The sequence below is a fragment of the Mya arenaria genome, chromosome 2 (assembly GCF_026914265.1).
Source record: "Mya arenaria isolate MELC-2E11 chromosome 2, ASM2691426v1".
Taxonomy (NCBI): Eukaryota; Metazoa; Mollusca; class Bivalvia; order Myida; family Myidae; genus Mya; species Mya arenaria.
This window is the reverse complement of record NC_069123.1, coordinates 68,076,640-68,097,568: the sequence shown is the minus strand read 5'-3', so window position 1 is coordinate 68,097,568 and position 20,929 is coordinate 68,076,640. Positions and strand designations below refer to the sequence as shown.

General features: G+C 38.2%; 1 protein-coding gene across 3 annotated transcripts; it reads left to right on the top strand.

Annotated features, from left to right (window-relative positions):
* LOC128223287 (uncharacterized) lies at positions 1–20,135 on the top strand. Of its 3 annotated transcripts, none has more exons than XM_052932573.1 (2): positions 1–346; positions 16,322–20,135. In XM_052932573.1, exons 1-2 carry the CDS (start codon positions 308–310, stop codon positions 17,555–17,557), a joined length of 1,275 nt encoding a protein of 424 aa, XP_052788533.1. In that variant the 5' UTR covers positions 1–307; the 3' UTR covers positions 17,558–20,135. The 3 variants fall into 3 exon arrangements, with proteins under 3 accessions (XP_052788533.1, XP_052788543.1, XP_052788540.1); XM_052932583.1 differs by lacking the exon at positions 1–346 and adding an exon at positions 6,386–6,522; XM_052932580.1 differs by lacking the exon at positions 1–346 and adding an exon at positions 6,969–7,104.
* Positions 20,136–20,929: the final 794 nt, after the last annotated feature.

The window sequence follows — 20,929 nt, the reverse complement described above, 5'->3', positions numbered from 1 at the left end:
TTAACAACAACCAAACATTGCCAGTATTAAGTAAGAGACTATAATATCTACCCGGTTCTTAAGTACGTAACAGATCTACCCGATAATACATTGATATACATGTATGGTATTGGTTTGGCAAGTCCGTTGAATATTCGATCATTGTATTGGGCGTTATAGGTCAGAGTATAGAATTAAAACTTCAGTGCCTTCTGGTCACTTCGGCACTTCGTTTGGATACTCCTGAAAATATGAGACATTGGATTAACACGTAGGGTACAGTGTGTTAAGTTGTGTGTGGGCTTGATGGGGGAAGGGGTGTTGAATTATGCCTGGAAATACTCGTCACAAATGGAGAGGAATAAAGGTATACACATATACATTAGTAAAGCACTATATATTACAGTGCATAAGCTATAAACTCAAGTGCATGCAACTACTTGTAAGGTTAAGTTAATAATGCAGATGCACACGATCAATGGAGTGTTATTTCTTCAAAATACAAAGCACTATCCTGACTGTATATTTGTCTAGTATCACAGGCAATAACATAGTTCTCTAATCAAACAACAGCAGTCATTTCTGACTGACTTAAAGTAACTCGCGCATGGTTTGTAAAATGCACGTTTTTAATTACGGAACAAAGTGTGGCAAATCATACATACATGTAGTGTTAAAACAAAAATACCAAAAGCTAGAACCCTTCAGCAAATGTTGATATTTGCTCAAATATCGTCTTTCAATACCGCAATTTTCATTAGCGTTAGTAACGCGATTGAAAATTAATAACGGCTATGGTGTTGCGTGATTGGTTGATTGACATTATTACGTGATTTATCATGTGGACTAGCCGGCTGTTTTCTTCTTTTTTCTTGACTTTACCGGCGTGGGTTCGAGCTCCACTAAAACCAAAATACCTTTTTATGCTATAACTAAATTTCTTACTGCAATTTCGATATCATAGAGTAAAATAATGATAGAAGAAGTGTTTTCAGATGCATTACAGGGAAAACTAATTTTTGATCCAAAAACATAAGCGAGTCACTTTTATGCAAAGTGACAAGGTGAGCTGATGGGTATTATAATACGTTCAAGTTCACTGTATATTGTGAAGTAAACTTTACAATAGACTATTGGCAGGGGGTTTAGGGGTTCTCCACCTTGAAAATTTTAATAATTTTATTCTGAAGTATAGCATTTTGGGCGTATGTTATTACTTATTTTCTCCTATATGGAAATAAAGTTCAACTTGGACCATAAATGGGGGGGGGGGGGCTGCTGTGTGCCCCGTGGATCCGCTAGTGATTATCGGAATATGAACACAGTTTGGCTGGTTAAAGTGTGTGTGTCTGAAGGAAAACCTATCGCATATCTTATAAATAGGGAGACCCGACCGTAACCGGAAACAGTTTATCAAATGACGTCAAAATAACGCGGGAAAAAGTTAATCACTACACTTTAAACGTTAAATTGAAACGCTTATGACAAGAATTTATCCAACAAATCATAAATTAACACATTTCAACAAGTTTTTCGTGGCCTTCTGACACAAACGATAACAAGATAAACAATTTACAACTTATTTTAAGGTAACTGACCACTAAATAAATTTCCTATAGTCAATTGACCAAGTTGCATGCACGATACCACTGATTTCAAGTGCTTCACAACCCCCAACACCATATGTGGGGAGAAAACTGTACTAACATAATCAACGTAAGAAAAAAAGTTACGTTTCTCCTAAGAAAAATAAAATTGGTTAAACGTAACCATGCACTGTTTACTCGGTAAAATGACAATATCCGGCGTACGAGGACATACTGCGGTGAAAATGTAAACAATAAAAAGTAGATCAAGTAGATCCAGCATGTTCAGCCTGTTTTTGAAATCGCACACCGTTCAGCTTGTTCAGCCTGTTTTTGAAATCGCACACCGTTCAGCTTCAGAAACTATAAATATGAAAGGTAGTCAATGGTCTGAGATGGTAAAACCATGTGTAACGTGCGAGCCGAACAAACACCTACAGATCCCTTCAGAGAAAAGCATGCTCGACTCTGAAGGGATCCTCTGTTCTTTATATACAGTAAATTCTAAATTTACAGAGAGCCCGGGATTTGCTAGTTTGCATATTACCAACCAAATACATGAACGTATTTCCGTCTATAACGAAACGTTATACTATGACCGCCAATCCGTTTTAAAGAAATAAGGCATGTTAAATTACAACGAGTAGGCAGTTCCTCCCCGTATCTACGTTACGTATGAAATCGTCCCAAGGTCTCTCATACGCCCAACGTTACGGGACTTTTACCTATTACTGTTAACATATCTTTTTTTATTGATCAAGGTTTGTTTTCACTTCTTATTATGTTTTTTTTTGTGTGATTAAGTCGTTGAAGTCACAATTTATCACAATGTTTTACTATTAATTGGCAAAAAACAAGACTTAAAATGTTATGTACGTTAACGTCTCAATACACAAAGTCATGTATTTTCATTGAGTTAATTAAAAGCTATGTTAATCTATATGACCACATTTTAACACATCACTTGTAACCTTTCCGTTGAACAAACTGGCAAATGCATTCATTATGAAATGGTTTGTGTAAGACAAATAAAACGTTTGAATTTTGAACTCATAGTCAATTATAATCACGGCCCCCCAGGTCCGAGGAAAAGCGGGGACTTTGACTTTCGGTCCAGCCAACCCCGGGTAAAGTCTCCGCTCTGCGGTCAAATGACTGATGGTAAAATCCCCGCCAAATGCCCCCGCACCCCAGGGAGCCTAGTTAATGCCCATTCCCCGATATATTTTGCGCGAAAACAAAACCACCGCATTCACCCGGCACTGCGGGGCCACCTGGATAGTAAAAACACGGCCCATTTCCCCGGCTATCCCAGGTATACCTCCGGACCTGGGGACCGTGGTTACAATTGACTGGTGCATAATAAACTATGATTTGATATATAAAAAAATGATTTTTCTTTATTTATATTTCAGTTTATCTCAATTGTCCTTTGATGTCCTTTTGTGTATTGGCAATGTGCTTATACAACTTTGACTTAACTTGACAGAGTTGTTAAATAAGAACGGAAACGGATGTATTTTTGACAGAAACTGCATGACTGGCGACCAATAAAGACACGAACGTCTTATAAATTTAGGGCGTTTTTGTTGATACCAATCTTGTTTTAGTTTTGGTGTCAAGGGTTTCAGCGGTTTGGAAACCTGTTTCGAAAGTTTCGCCTGAAGCGCATGGCCTGGCATGTATCCATTATTGTTTCTGAATATCTTCAGTAAAACAATAACACCGCGGCTGGGAGTTTGCCTAGCTTTTGAAACCAAATGGTGTTTCAACACACATGATGGATTTTTGTCTACCATGTTTGTTTTCTTTCGTGTTTTTTTTCAAAGTGAACAAGTTAACTTTGTACAATAAATAACAAGAGTAATATGAACTCTTTGCAAGTATTGGCGAGCCTACAGATAAATTTCGAAAACGAGTTTTTAACTCTACTGCAACTTTACGTACATGCCGTGTTTCGCAACTTCTTATTACAAGAGACATGAAGGAGTCAACAAAGAGTTCTGACGTACTAGGACGGAATTATGTTACGAAATAATTTCAGTTGTTATTGAACACGTGTGGCACTTACTTCGATAAGCTCATTACCACAATTATAGTCTTAACAGCAGACAATATTATCAAAAATAGTGGCTTTAAACTGTTAACGCTCGTGTTCCCTTAAAGTATTACTTCATACCGAACTAGATTCGCGAGTACCCTAGGCCAAGCTGCGGCATGGAACGTATGTATTTAGAATTCTACCTAAAGTTACAGCCAATGAAATTGCAGATAAGCAATTATTAATTACTAGGCTTAATCACTAAAAAAATCAACTTTCGCGGGTATTTTAAGTTCCATCCACTGCCACTCATCCGATACACACTACCTGCGTCTGATTTTGAGTTGAAAATGCGTCAGCCAACGAGGTTGTAGTAGAGTCCATTAGGTGACCTGAATTAAAATCTTAATGATTACGAAGGCCCATTCTAAACCTAAAGAAGCCGAGCGCAGCAAAGCCACCATACGTTGTTTCTTATTCAAGAATAAATAAGTTAACAAAGTCTAACCGGCCTACTGTTCGGCCCTACCAAATTGTTCCAGCATTAAAATTAAGCCGTGCGCCTGTCAATCATCGTTGACACTGAAATTGCGTTCTTGTATATTGAAACAGTAGGCGTGGCTATATGCGCATGCGAAGTTATGGCACTGAATCGTGAACGGTGTTGTCTTCAGAAGTATGTTGCTATTCTTCACAAATAAGAAACTAAACATGTTAAAATCTAGCGCCCCGGATTGGCTGACCGAGTTGTAGCGCAAACAATAACGGTATTGATGTTGCCACAACTAATGCTGTATACAAAAAAATTATTCACGTATCTGTATCATACCATTACAAATGTGCACATAGCAAACCGGCAGTCTAGTAGGAACAGATCGGTATGAGCCAATCTACATGCACCGTTTTCATTGGTGCTTTTACCGGCATGCGTCCTATATTTGACAGACTCAAGAAAACGCGATGAAATAAGTACTTGCTTGCAAGGTATATGGCAGGGGCGGATCAAGGATTCCACGTCAGAAGGGGCGTTGCTTAGGGAGTAACCTTTTGACTTGCGCACCTCCCTCAGGAACGAAATTTATTTGATGTAAAGTATTTGGATTGGGATATTGGGGTACTCCCCAGATTTTTTTTAACAATTTCTATTTCGTTATTGTGTATAATTAAAGTGTATTTTATTACTTTTTCTCCTATATTGTAGTAAAAAGGAAACTTGGACGATTTTAGGGGTGGGGGCACTGGGTGCGCATCCCCTCCCTGGATCCGCTTGTGATATACCGGTTTGTAAATGGGTCAGGCTTGAATGATTGTCTTTTGTATTTTGACAAGTATTGTTATTTATATGCACAGCAAAATATACTAGCCATGAATTCAACGCCGCGTCCTGAAACACTGACCTATTTTCTGATGTTACGTAACAATACATATCACCGCTCGAATGGCACCATGACATAGCGTTGAAGCATATCTAATTTCGTAATTTGATACTATTTAGATATGCCGAAAATACTGAACTAGGAAAAATATTGATATCGCGAATGGCTTGGGTACGCGAAAGAACGGGATTTGGGAAAATATAAGTACTGAGGGACAAGGCTAATAATGTGTTTGGCCTGTTCGAAGCGGGCACCTTCTGTATAAGTGTTATTATTCGTAGCCTTGTCTGTTTGGCAAGGTTTACAAGCCACTGTGTTCATCAAGCCGGTATCGAAAAGGGCACAGATCTGTACTGGTATTAAAATATGGAAAAGTGTGTTCATTGTTTTTGTTCAAAATTGCTAAATTCGGTTTAATGCTTGCAAGAATCAAGTTTATTTGTACACATATGTACATGTGATGTAGGGTATAATAACGTATACTAATAAGTAAATAACTTTATATTTAAGTTACCCGATGGTCCGTGATACAATTTTGTGTAATTTTGATGCCAGGTAGATGCCTGATAATCCATATTATTTAAGGATCATTTGAAAGAGCTTGTTGTGAAGAAAATCATACCTAAAACTTTAACCGAAAAAAATATTACATACGAGTGTGTAAGCATTGAAGGATTCTTAAATAAGTCGTTTCACGTCCGATATAGGTACTCATCGATTTATTTTAACAATTTCTAGTTCGAAGTTTATCTCCTATATTGAAATAAAATGTAAACTGAGACGATTTTTTGGGGGTGGCGCGCTCCAGCTGCCCCCTCCCCCGATCTGCTTGTGAATGGGACGATAAACTTACTGGCGTAATTTTACATCGGATACCCTAATGAGAACCTTGCGTTTGGGATACACGTTGCTGTTTATGTACACGATATCCCGGATTAAAATAGCGTACATGCGTACGATCGCAGTGAAGCCTTAGCATTGCGTCACAAGCCTTGTAGGTGGTACATCTCTGACATGACTATGGGGACACGACATGTGTCGGGCTATTTACTCCATGATCCTTCGTGTCAGCCATCAATGCCATCCATTAGAGTTCGAACAAGAAACTTTTGGGATTAGACTTTTGTTTGGGGAAATATACTTTATAAAATATATATAATAAGTATTTGTAAATTTTTTCAAGTGACCCGAACTTGTTTTGGCTCATAAATTATTATTTGATAAACGTCACTTTCAGACATAGTATGTATAAATTATTCAAAAGTCGATACGAGGCAAATACTCGTGTTCTATGATGCTGTATAGGGACAGCTAGACATTGATCTGTGGCCATTGATTTGTTTTGCCCCGCAACGATGTTGCTACACAGGGAAGTTACGTCCCCTGAATAGCCGAACCGTCACATTTGTTATTCCGGATGTGTAAATGGTATTTTCAGCTGGTTCAGGTGTGATTATGTAAACAAAGATGATACAAACTGGATTAAATCTTATATTCTTGTCCTTGGACTGCCTCAAACATAGTAAATAAATGTGTTTAGGTATGTATCAATTAAAACAACTGTTTATTTAAGTTATTGCAACATGTGACACTATTATAATCTGATAAAAGGTAACCTACTAAGCCGAGACAAGTACATGTATATAAATTTGCTCGTGTTTAATTATTGTAATTATCTATCTTAAGGTTTTCTATGTTTGGTAAGCATAATTTTATCGGCAAAATCATTAATATAAAGTATAAATTAAGGCTTTTGCTCGCGACCTTAATGGTACTCTATATTGTTTAACTGTGCTATTAATTAAGTTTGAAAAACAATCTGAAAAAAGTAATACAATGTTTGCGGATTAATTTTTAAACAAGTATGAACGAGTTACAATGGCCTACTAGTAAGTATTTATACAAGTATTTTGTCACTGTAAACCTTTCTTTCAAAGGATTTTCACAGTTTATCGATAACATTGTGATGACGGTCATCATTTGGAACAGATGTCTTAACTTGTCACCAGCTCGGCACTGGGCTTTTTGTGCTGTTATCAGTAGTTAGTTTAGTTTAAATTGCAGTATTTCAAACAATTTATGTGAAGAAATGAAATGGATAAAACATGTGCGTAAGAAACAAGTGAGTAATGGTAGTTTATTATTATCCGGTCTTCTGTTCAATATACATGTATGTTAACTGGACATTACCATTGTAATATATCACAGAGGTTTGGATGACTTTAGAATAAAATGGCATGCGTATGAAACTGAAACAGATATGTTTACTTCATATTAAATTCAAGTCTGGAAACAGGCCTATGTGTATGATAGCCCATGTCGTGACTGGGAGTAGTCTCATGTTTCTGAATGTTTTGCTAGAAAGTTAAAAACAAAACGTAATAGAAACTCAACTGTATATATTCAATTGAAGGCAGTGTAAAGTCGGACATATATTTCAACATTCCATCGTTATATAATCATTATAAAAGTTGTGACAATTTTCTCATGCCTAACAATATAACCGACCGTGTCTAACAATATCATGGTCCGTGTCAAACAACAGCACCGACAGTGTCAAACAACAGCACCGTCAGTGTCAAACAACAGCACCGATAATGTCAAACTATCACCGACACTGTCAAACTATCACCGACACTGTCAAACTATTACCGACACGGTGTCAAACTATCACCGACACGGTGTCAAACTATCACCGACACGGTGTCAATATCATGATCCGTGTAAAACTATCACCGACAATGTCAAACAATATCATAGTCCGTGTCAAGCAATATTGCCGACCGTGTCTAACAATAACATGGTCCGTGCAAACAACAGTACCGACATGGTCAAACTATCATCATCGACCGTGCCTAACAATGTTGCCGACCGTGTCTAACAATAAAATGGTCCGTGTCAAACAACAGCACCTACATTGTCTAACAATATCGCTGACCTTGTCTAACAATATAACCGACCGTTTTAAAAACACACCGACCGTGTCTTACAATAGCACCGTTCGTTTCTTACAACAGCACCGACCACGTCCAACAATATCACCGACCATGTCCAACAATATCGACGACCGTGTCAAACAATATCACCGACCGTGTCAAACCGACCCTGTCCCACATTATTACCGACCGTTTCTTTCACCGATTAACCTGAACCAATGTGATAGTCTGTGTTTGACAATAACACTCATTACTCTTTGAAAGGCAATGCTTTGAAACAAACGAACTTGGATATCAGCATTTTGAAGAGCTTTAATCAGGTCCTTAATTAGTTCACATTTAACTATCTATGTACTGCGGTGCATATGTTTGTCGTGCACAATTTGGACCCGCGTAAAAAACCCCAAAGCTAACCCGTGTATAAGTTTGGATGGCAATCGCTCTTTGATTCCTGCTTTTTCAGATTAAAGTTTCTCCATAGTCATATATTTTGTCATAGGTTTAAACAAATGCTAAGGAATGTTTCATACGGCGGTTTCGTAGTGAATATTTGATATGCTCGAGTACATTTTTTAAACAGTTTGCTAAATTAAACGTGGTTTATTTCCATGATTTAATTCAGTATACACATATCCGACACATGTGAACGCAATTTTGTTTAGTCCAGAATTGTCAAATGCGGAGACGGGGGAGGGGGGGGGGGGGGTATTAACACCTTGTTCGTTATGACTCATTTGTTTTTATTGTTGTATTTTCGCTGGTGAGCAACGGAAACTAAACACAGAGTATAAATAGGAGGGGACGCATACATTTTACTTGTTATGTATGAATTAATGTCACTTATAGTTACGAAGTTACATTAGGCACATTGACTGTTAGCTCTGTTGGATGCACACATTCCCTTTGACATGTCTTCTGTGACATCAACAGTGTTACAGTAATATATGGTGTATAATAATGTACACGGGTTAACGTTTGGCTGACCGACCTTTATCCAACGACGTATACCGTTCGTACGTCCGAACGCAAATTTACTGTTATCTTGAACACATTTCATGATAGTTATTCATTTGTATGAAATGTGATAATGGCTGATAGTGACAATTTAAGCTGACACCCCCAAATATCTATGAGCATGATTTTGATAAAGTTAAAACCGGTACATGTGTATACCATTCACGGGCGTGATTATACAGACCCAGCCTGAATATAATATATACCACGACTTGCCGTTCGAGAACAATTGGCGGATCGTTTCATGTCCCATCTTTCAGGAATATTCCCAGTGGTGACAGTAGTATTATGAACATGAAGACTCTGATCAATACAGCCATAACTCGGGTACACTGGCGTTCAATACTTCCCGCTCAATACACCATGCGCGCCCAGCAACCGGTCATTCATTTCCTCTAATTTATCACTTTATCATTAATATTTAGTGATAAAATTTAATAATTATGTTTCTGTATCATGTAAGTAGGGATCGGATGCGGACAGTGAAACCATTCAAACGGGTGTCGTGTAATAAAACTGGAAATACGTGGTTGTATTAAAGTTCACTTGTAAGTACTTGTATTGTATACGGTCCAGACGAAATTTCATGTAACGGATGAAACATTTGACGGTTTTGGAAACAACAGTTCTGGTTCTTCGTGACTCAGGCGAAACGTTGGTAGTAACGTAGATCTATCAAAACGTAATTATTGAACCAAACGAAACCTTGATTGGGACACGATGAGAAGCAACTTGAACGAATTTTGGTAGTGACTCAACGAATCTTTGATTGGGACACGACTTTGGTAGTGAGTCAGCGAATCTTTGATTGAGACACGACTTTGGTAGTGAGTCAACGAATCTTTGATTGGGACACGACTTTGGTAGTGAGTCAGCGAATCTTTGATTGAGACACGACTTTGGTAGTGAGTCAACGAATCTTTGCATGGGACACGACTTTGGTAGTGACTCAGCGAATCTTTGATTGAGACACGACTTTGGTAGTGAGTCAGCGAATCTTTGATTGAGACACGACTTTGGTAGTGACTCAACGAATCTTTGATTGGGACACGACTTTGGTAGTGAGTCAGCGAATCTTTGATTGAGACACGACTTTGGTAGTGACTCAACGAATCTTTGATTGGGACACGACTTTGGTAGTGACTCAACGAATCTTTGATTGAGACACGACTTTGGTAGTGAGTCAACGAATCTTTGCATGGGACACGACTTTGGTAGTGAGTCAGCGAATCTTTGATTGAGACACGACTTTGGTAGTGAGTCAACGAATCTTTGCATGGGACACGACTTTGGTAGTGACTCAACGAATCTTTGATTGAGACACGACTTTGGTAGTGAGTCAGCGAATCTTTGATTGAGACACGACTTTGGTAGTGACTCAACGAATCTTTGATTGGGACACGACTTTGGTAGTGACTCAACGAATCTTTGATTGAGACACGACTTTGGTAGTGAGTCAACGAATCTTTGCATGGGACACGACTTTGGTAGTGAGTCAGCGAATCTTTGATTGGGACACGACTTTGGTAGTGACTCAACGAATCTTTGCTTGGGACACGACTTTGGTAGTGAGTCAACGAATCTTTGATTGAGACACGACTTTGGTAGTGAGTCAACGAATCTTTGCATGGGACACGACTTTGGTAGTGAGTCAGCGAATCTTTGATTGGGACACGACTTTGGTAGTGACTCAACGAATCTTTGCTTGGGACACGACTTTGGTAGTGACTCAACGAATCTTTGCATGGGACACGACTTTGGTAGTGAGTCAGCGAATCTTTGATTGGGACACGACTTTGGTAGTGACTCAACGAATCTTTGATTGAGACACGACTTTGGTAGTGAGTCAACGAATCTTTGCATGGGACACGACTTTGGTAGTGAGTCAGCGAATCTTTGATTGGGACACGACTTTGGTAGTGACTCAACGAATCTTTGCTTGGGACACGACTTTGGTAGTGACTCAACGAATCTTTGCATGGGACACGACTTTGGTAGTGAGTCAGCGAATCTTTGATTGGGACACGACTTTGGTAGTGACTCAACGAATCTTTGATTGAGACACGACTTTGGTAGTGAGTCAACGAATCTTTGCATGGGACACGACTTTGGTAGTGAGTCAGCGAATCTTTGATTGGGACACGACTTTGGTAGTGACTCAACGAATCTTTGCTTGGGACACGACTTTGGTAGTGAGTCAGCGAATCTTTGATTGGGACACGACTTTGGTAGTGACTCAACGAATCTTTGCTTGGGACACGACTTTGGTAGTGACTCAACGAATCTTTGCATGGGACACGACTTTGGTAGTGAGTCAGCGAATCTTTGATTGGGACACGACTTTGGTAGTGAGTCAGCGAATCTTTGATTGAGACACGACTTTGGTAGTGACTCAACGAATCTTTGATTGGGACACGACTTTGGTAGTGACTCAACGAATCTTTGCATGGGACACGACTTTGGTAGTGAGTCAGCGAATCTTTGATTGAGACACGACTTTGGTAGTGAGTCAACGAATCTTTGCATGGGACACGATTTTGGTAGTGAGTCAGCGAATCTTTGATTGGGACACGACTTTGGTAGTGACTCAACGAATCTTTGCATGGGACACGAATTTGGTAGTGAGTCAGCGAATCTTTGATTGAGACACGACTTTGGTAGTGAGTCAACGAATCTTTGCATGGGACACGACTTTGGTAGTGAGTCAGCGAATCTTTGATTGGGACACGACTTTGGTAGTGAGTCAGCGAATCTTTGATTGAGACACGACTTTGGTAGTGACTCAACGAATCTTTGATTGGGACACGACTTTGGTAGTGACTCAACGAATCTTTGCATGGGACACGACTTTGGTAGTGAGTCAGCGAATCTTTGATTGAGACACGACTTTGGTAGTGAGTCAACGAATCTTTGCATGGGACACGACTTTGGTAGTGAGTCAGCGAATCTTTGATTGGGACACGACTTTGGTAGTGACTCAACGAATCTTTGCTTGGGACACGACTTTGGTAGTGACTCAACGAATCTTTGCTTGGGACACGACGACTTTGGTAGTGACACAACGAATCTTTGATTGAGACACGACTTTGGTAGTGACTCAACGAATCTTTGATTGAGACACGACTTTGGTAGTGAGTCAACGAATCTTTGCATGGGACACGACTTTGGTAGTGAGTCAGCGAATCTTTGATTGGGACACGACTTTGGTAGTGACTCAACGAATCTTTGCTTGGGACACGACTTTGGTAGTGACTCAACGAATCTTTGCTTGGGACACGACGACTTTGGTAGTGACACAACGAATCTTTGCTTGTGACACGACGTGTTTGGTAAAGTCACTCAAATGATTTGGGGATTCGGGCGAGTAGGCAGGGGCACGGAATAGTTTGGTAGTGATTCGGACGTTCAGTGTTTCTTTGAAATGTAATGGTATTCGTGAGCAGACAATAAATTGGTGGCGAATTTGGTGATTCGTATACTTTGTCGGATCTGAATTCTAGTAGATTCAAGGGAAGCAATAGGAAATCTGCCAAGTAAATTTGCACTTTAAAAGGTACCGTCGGCGTCGTCCGCATCGGTTTAATGGTTAGCATGCGGGACAGGAAATTCATCGAACCGGGTTTGTTCCCCGACAGCGGCAGCATTTACTGCTGATTCACCGTTTCTATAAGCTCATCTCAACAGAACTCATGCTTATTAAATCAGAATTTCCAGTTGATAGTATAACATATTTCTTTACATTATTGATGTCTTGTTAGGTTGCGTCAGAATCACTTTCAGTGAGTCCTCACAGGCATACAATGATCAGGTTAATTAATGAATTAATTAATTAAAAATTATAAACTTATTCCGCGGGAGTATTTGTTCGTTAACTTTTCATATCGCCATCTTCATAAACGGGAAACAATGCGGGCAAGTAACTAGTAAGTCATGTATATAAATAAATATCCATGACTTGTATTATTTATTATCAATTAAGCTTAATTGATAAACATTTATTTATATACATGACTAGCTAGTTACTTTATACATAGGACAATGATGTTAGGCGAAGAGACGGAGCAGCAGATACATCCATGTCCCTGCTACGCTTCCCTGAACCGTTTCATGTTTGCTACTTGGGATAATTTTTCAATATTGATTTACATGATATATATGATAAACTTGTTTATTTTACAAACACAAGCGCACTTACGTATTGATCAAGTTCGCCATCTGTAATCTCTGTACGACATAAGAAAGCTCTAGCGATTCTTATTTTACCAACATTTTGTATGATGCAGACAGTATGTAAAATGCGGGTTCTCCCATTTCAATCAGCTCCCGAAGTTCCATTACGGGCTGATTTGATTATTGTGATATATTCCGTTAAAACAATGTTAAGAAATAATATAGTTATGAGGAACAAATTTAAATTTTAAATGGTAATGCTTTCTTGATTGTTTCCTGAAGCAATTATAGCAAGCTCTTGAACATTAAGGACCACCTACATCGCAAACGTGGGCGGGGAAGGCCAACAATGAAAAGGATTCAAAAAATCATGTTTTATTAAGTTTGAGGAAAAAAAATTTCGGACATAAAAGATATATCCTTTGTAGGTTAAAAGGAGTTGGCCGAAATTTACGAAATAGGATTTGATCAGATTTTGAGTTTAAAAGGATTTGCATTTTTTTGGAAGAGTCTGTCGACAAAAGAACTATGTTGTTTTTTTGTCAAAATGTCCCAGACAGCGTAATCAACAAAGTTTTGTGGGTAATCTTTTCAATAATAAAGATATTCAATGAAATAATAAATCGCAGGGGATTAATTTCATTTCCTCATTACAAAAATGCAAATATCTTTCCTAAGATATCTTCAATCACCACAAAGCCACAAAACATTTTTGATTGGACGGTACTGACTATTTTGACAGAAAAAAACATATTCATATTGTATCAAGACACTTCCGGAATAAATGCAAAAGCTTTTTAATCGAAAATCTGAGTTAATCTTCTATTACCGTGAAAGGCCTTAAGTGAATAATATGTTACCTTGCACCTGTGGTTGTTAATACCTGACTATGACACTCACACAAAGAGGAATGATTCTGCTAATATCTTATAGAAGTTTTGTATAGAAAAGAAGATCATGTCATTGTATGTTTATCATATCTTGTATCGCCCAGATATTTATTACTCATTCTGTGGTCTTCGGAAAGTGTGCGTTTTTCCTGGTGTCCTGGGTATGTGATACAAGCAATGATTCTACACTCCTCGATCACCCGGTGTTTGAACAAGATAAACGTAATCTGCGGACATTAAGAACTTCCTTAAATGAATGTAGTCGATCAAATGAGCAAGAGCGGTAAAAGAGACTTGACGAATGCCACCGATAAGACATTGTCGTAGGGACAGCCATTAGTATATTGCTTGTGTGTTGAATACATATTAAACTGAAGTGCTCCAGCTATCCCTAATAGCAAGGCGGGGCACCATGCTTCCCTTTTCCAGCACATTGCTGCCTTTTTACTTCACCTGCCGTTTCCTTTTGTTAAACAGAGAAAAATTCAGAAATAAGTATAAAAATAATAAACATGTACACAAATTTGATACTTGAGTAACAGCTACGGTATCTATAGCAAACTGTTAGTAGTTTCAACACATACACAATTAGAATTGAACGTTGCAAGTGGCCAATTACGGCCCATTCAATGCGCATCAAAAGTATCCGGCCCTTTTCAAATCCTGGTGAGAGCACTGAAAAGGTTTGATTAAACTCCAGTTTATCCTAAACGACGCCTTCAAATGTTACCCAACAAATCTGTGAAAATTGAATTCCCAATAGATAAAACGTTTTTTCTGAGGTACTAAGTATCGCTAGATAAATGCCTTTACAATGGAGTAAGTTTTAGCTGAGAAACAAATTATTCCTACGAAATCCCACCTGAGCGCAATGAGTTGAGTTGAATGCTATACGTGACAGACCAGCCAATGTTGCAGTAGAATGATGGTGAAATTTAATTAAAATCAGATTGAAATTTAGCAAGTTTCAACTGTGACAATATCGATTTGCCTGTGGTATAGACGCGCATGGACGCTAGACGTGACACATCTCATGTTCTTGTTTTATTAGTTTGATTTGATATGGAATAAATTTGAGTAAGTTACAGCCGAGACACAGCAGTAAACGGACTGACGGACGCACGAACATACGGAAGGACTGTTCGAATATATTATGAATTCCCTTTCCTTGCATAATTTTATAATTCTAAATAATGTGGCTGTTTCGCTTCCACTTAAGGTTGCCGCGTTAGAACTGGTAGTTCACATATGCTTTCATATATATTAAGGTATACACAGCATCTTGCTAAGAACTTCTATATTTGAGCTTCATTTGTTTCACAGAATCTCACTACCTTTCGCCCCTGCACTAGAGAGTCCATTAAAAGGTACAGTTGATCATGTTGTATTGTACCAAGCAATAGGGATGAATCTCACAATGATATATGCAGTATGTTGCCAATTCAACACAACGTTGGTTTTTTAATATCGACCGCTATCTTGCGTTTGAAATGTGTTTGTCTCTATTAAACTCTTAATATCATGTTACTTCATAGAATATATTTTTATATAACATAAAAAAATGTTGCTGATATAAACATGATTTTAAGTTACTATAACGACGATGTTTTGCATAGATTACTTCTTGCTCATATAAATCAACGTTCAAAACATTTTAAGTATGACCATTTTAATGGTGTGATATTTACCTCGTGTATGGCTTTGGCATTCTCTGCGGTCAGTTCAAGGTCACTGAAGGCAGTCGTTTACAGGATTGGCTTTTTTTTGTTCAGTTAACAAAAGGTCTTGTACATCAAACATATTCTTGTTAATATTAATAAGTTGCTAACGTTATTTAATAGCTTTTTTATTATTTTGACCATAAGTTCAACAGTATTATTTCAGTAAATGCTGTGGGGTCCGTTTAAATCTAAATGACGCATTCAGCTTATATTTTTTTCCAAAGTAATATTACATTACGCAATTTCTTTAGAATTACAAATGTACTGTATAAAAAGGCAATAGGGATTAACCTTACTAAAAGGTTCATAACATGACACAGGACTTACTAAACAATAATGGATTACAATCAAAGACAACAAAATCCAGCAAACTGTCTTGAGTTTTTGTCCGTTTTTGGTGCCAAAGTTTGTAATATTCATTACTCAGACAAATTAAGAAAAATAGGCTTCGGTGCAAGCAGACGACATTCATTTAACACAAGCGAAATGTATTCCATTAAAGTTACCGATTTTTTTTTCCGAACGCTATATAAATACAAAAGCATGATATTCTAGAATAATGAAACATTTGCCATGGTTTCAAAGATGACCTTGTTGTGTATTTTCAGATGCCGTGCAGGATGAAGGGAGCGGCGGTACAGTGCTGTATGTGCGTGGTGGGCGTGTTCATGTTCCTCGGGGGCATCATCATGACCGCGACGGGCATCACCCTCATCCTTAACTACGGCCTCCTCGACATCGAGCTGCTTCCCCCTGATCTGGACAACGAGGAGGGGAAGCGAACTGTGGGCATTATACTTACCACGTGCGGCCTCCTTGCCGTGCTGGTCAGCGTGATTGTTAGCATCCTGTACTTGTGTAATAAGACTAAACCCTCGGTGAATCCGGACGATATGTCGAGGATTCCGTCGTCTGCTCGGAACAATACTCCCGATCGACCGGATTATCAAAGACGTCATGACCGAGGCAACGATCGTTTCGATAGACGCTCAATAAGCAGTATAAGTGCAAAAGTTGGAAACGGCCATAGTTCAGCCGCTACCAGCAGGAATCCATCCAAGGAAATTTACTCAGCGGAAGTTCAGCACAGGACACCTAGAACCCGTGCTCATCGAGCTAAGAAGCATCAAGCGCGACACAAGCACCGCCTTGATCAGATCAAGGAGGACGCTATATCCCGTAAGACGGTAGATGGCGCTATAGAAGAGAATGAGTACATGGAGACAACGAGAAGCGGCTCGTTCTCTAGTGAAATGACCTTGGAAGACAGACATAGACTGCCGAGAATTATCCATGACCACGTCGACAACAGGGAGGTCGAGCGGCCGCCGAGCGCTGACAGCGCTAGTACGTCACAGACGAGCGATATTAGCGGTTACAGATATTCCGGGGAGGCGGATAAATCCCGGCGAGAATTACAGTTTCTTCCAGACTCGATGTATAAAGATTACCAGAGACAGCTCGAGACCAATTCTAAAGACAGCGCCTCTCCAGACATGTACGATGAAACCTCACTCACAGAAAGCAGAAATTTCGACCAGTGTTCATTAACAAGTGACAATCTTAGAAAATTATCTCAGCAAAATGATAGTCCTCTTTTGCCAGACTTTCATTCAAAAACAGATCATTCCGCGGGCGGAATAACATCATATGACGGTGGTGCCGAATTAGATTCACCGGAAGCGCCCAGTGCAGACGACAGTGTCGTTAGCTATAAAGCGTCTTATCACACAGAACGTCACGGCGAGCAGACGACAGGAAGAATATCACCTCAAATAGGAGAGCCAGAACATTATACAAACGTTGAAGCAGTGAGCAACAGTAGAACCAGCCTTAAGAGTTAATATTTTATTAAATTTGTCTGATACTACTTTCCCAAAATGTATGACTATCATTGCCAAGTATACATAATTTTGCTCAGATAATGCATGTTCATCCTTAGGAATACAAACGGCGCCGTGTTCGTTTATTTGATAATTAAAGAAAGAAAAAAAATGTAATAAAAGAGAGTAAGAATGTTGGCATTAAGATGTCTTGATTCAGAATGCAATATGTTCTCTGTTCAACAGGGTCTTTAAACAAACAATGTTCATCGCTTTAACGTCGGCATTATTGTTTCATGTTTTGATCGTTTATAATATTTGAGGGCATACTGTTTATATACATTGCTCATCATTATCAATGTATTGTCTGGCATAATACTCCAACAAATTGTCCGCGAAACGTAAAGAAAATACACGACAATGCTAGTTTGCTTCGTTTAAAGGAAAATCAGCGACCATTCGTATATTGCTGGTATACTTCAGTGTGTATATATGCATACTGCTACCAGTAACGTTTCAATCTTTTTATAACATGAATCTTTGTTTAGTTTGTTAACAAATCTGATACTTTTATTATTTATATTTCTGTGAATCAGGTAGTTTTAATATTTAGTTGGTTGTCTGTTTACTAATATTGTACATACATATAAACATACATGCATACATATCAATGCACTGTCGATCTCCCTTGTGTAATAGAGGCCTATCTCATCCATTAGATTGTCACTGTAGAATGAACGTTGTGTGCTTTCTCCCATATCATGATAGTTTTTATATTCCAAGTTAGTTGTTGAGTTAGTTGGGGGAATGCTAGAGAATACGGTCGTTATTATTATTATTATTATTATTATTATACACTCTTGTGTTTTGTCCACATGATAAGAATCTAGCAGTTTTTATACATCAGAGAACACGTTTTTATTTCATGTCTCAGTTTTTGTTTCTAATTAAATGGCTGAAAGTCATGAAACTTAACAAAACCCCACACTCTGTAACTGTTGCATTTGTGTTGTTAAGTTTGTATATTAGGCGATATAATGGTTATAATGTGATAGTAACTCCACAATCCCCAAGGGTATGTACACGAATCATGGTCTGTGTTCCTCCTTCGTCATGTTTAAACCTGTTACAGTAGTTAAAATAGTATGTGTATAACTATTTTGAAGACAATATTTCTTTTATATTTAATTAAAAACAGAAGTACCTTCGCCGTCCATAGTAATAAAATGATATTTTATTTGTTTATGGAGTCAAATGCTACTATAGTTTTCTCAATAGTCTGGGTACATGGATTTATTATTTTTTATAATTTGTTTCCCAAAAGGTGAAAATCACAGTTAATATGTAATAGTTAGGACATATTATGTTAAATATTCATTATTAAGAAGCGCGGAGAGAGCGAATCTGGCGACCACTTTTTGCAATTACTATTTCACAATGTTCCAACTAACTTAGATAATAACATATTTTCACCAAGCGCGGAACCCAATTATGATGTCATATCTGTTTTGTTCTTAATGGCCGAGTGTGGTACTTTCTTTAAGAGTATAGCCTACTTTTACAACCACCAATTAGATAAAGTCTATCGTTGTGAGGGATTTAAAGTTTGAACTAACCTGACACTTCAGTTAACAGATTGAAACAGATTAAAATAATTGCATGTATTCATATGTTCTAATGTCTGACAATGAACTTGTAACATGACAATCTCTTTTATATATAAATGATACATGTATTGAATGTTAATACAGGTAATCTATGCAAAAATATCTGCTGACATTTTTTTTTAATAATTAATGGTTTTACACCATTGTTATTGAACCCTCATCAAAGATACCAATATAAAACAAAACATTTAATTAACGACCTTATGTTTTATGTTATCCGATTTTCAAGCGGAATTATACCTATATACTGTTTAAGCAAAAAGTTAAAAATCAGGACGTAGAAGCTTAATTTATGTTATTTTAGAACAGAACACTAAATGTTGACTGAAATATATCATATGCAGTGTTGTAAACCACACGTTTGAAATTTCCATAAGAACTAGAGGATTTTGGTTCTAGTTTAACATGGGAAATTGATTAGCCAGAAATATGACAAAATAGGGATATTTGCTATTTACAAAGGTCAATAGAGTTTCTAAGTGTTTAATATACACCATTTTGTAAAGTTTGTTTTCTACTGGTTAGGTAAATTATAGGCTGCATACTTCAAACTTTATACTTTCAACATGCGGTTTATGTTGACCTTTTGATAAATTATGAAAGTACCTGTCCTCAGCGAGCAAAGTAGGCCATAGGTTTTTCTTCAATGGAAACAGCTCAACAAACCATTAACCTTTCATGGGTAGGGGCATTTATATCATGAACTATATCATACACCCACATTTATTAAGTAATGGTTATGGCTTCTGTCCCGATGTATGATCTTTTTTATAGCATATATATATATACACTGAGATGTTTTTAACTTTAAAAAAGTTATATGTGATATATGTCGCATTTCCATGAGGCAAAATGACCATGTCATGATTTTACAGTGATTATGTTCTGTTATTATTATGTTTTCCTTATTTGAGTAATAAATGTAAAATATCCTTAAATAATTTTTGTTTGGACTTTTAACCATAGTGTGGCAATAAAACAGCCTGCGTGTCAGTGTGATAACTCACTGGCATATCATATGACGAAAACGTGAGGAAAATATAAAAGATCATTCAAAATTCAGAAAAAAAGTAATGGTCTTAAATTTCAAACTCGTGCACGTTTCTAAAATTAGAACACAATGTAACCAAAACAATCCATAAACTATCTTGTTATTGTCAAAATCATCCACTGACGTAACTCAAGCGTTAAATAAACTTTCAAAATGGCGCATTCTGTACCATCCTTTATAAATTAAGCATTGAAACAGAAACGGCGAGTCTATATATCAGTGTACAGCTTTAATGCACCAGTAAATTGTAGACACGCCCCCCCATGTCCGAGCGTATACCGGGGATATGGGCCCTGTTTTTACCTTCGAGGTGGCCTTACATAGAGTCCCTTGGGTCCGTGGGCATTTGGCGGGGGTTTCACGAGCAGTTCGTTCCCACAGGGCGGTGACTTTGCCCGGGCTTGGCTGGACCAAAAGTCAAAGTCCCCACTATTCCCCGGACCTGTGGGGCGTGGGGGGGGGGGCGTGGATATAACTGACTGGTGAATAAAGTGGTAATCTTATTATTATTTTGCACCCCTACCCTATCCACTCACCCCCCCCCCCCCACACACACACACCCTAATACTTACAAACTCTACCAGTAGGCCATCTTCTTCTGTAGTGTTAGATCCTGTCATTAAACTATTACTACACTGGGACCGGCGCCTATGGGTGTAGCGTTAGATCCTGTCA

Coding starts and splice junctions, on each gene's coding strand:
- LOC128223287 (XM_052932573.1), top strand. CDS start 308: ATGCCTGGAAATACTCGTCACAAATGGAGAGGAATAAAG. Junction 347..16,321: donor ACAAATGGAGAGGAATAAAG/GTATACACATAT, acceptor GTGTATTTTCAG/ATGCCGTGCAGGATGAAGGG.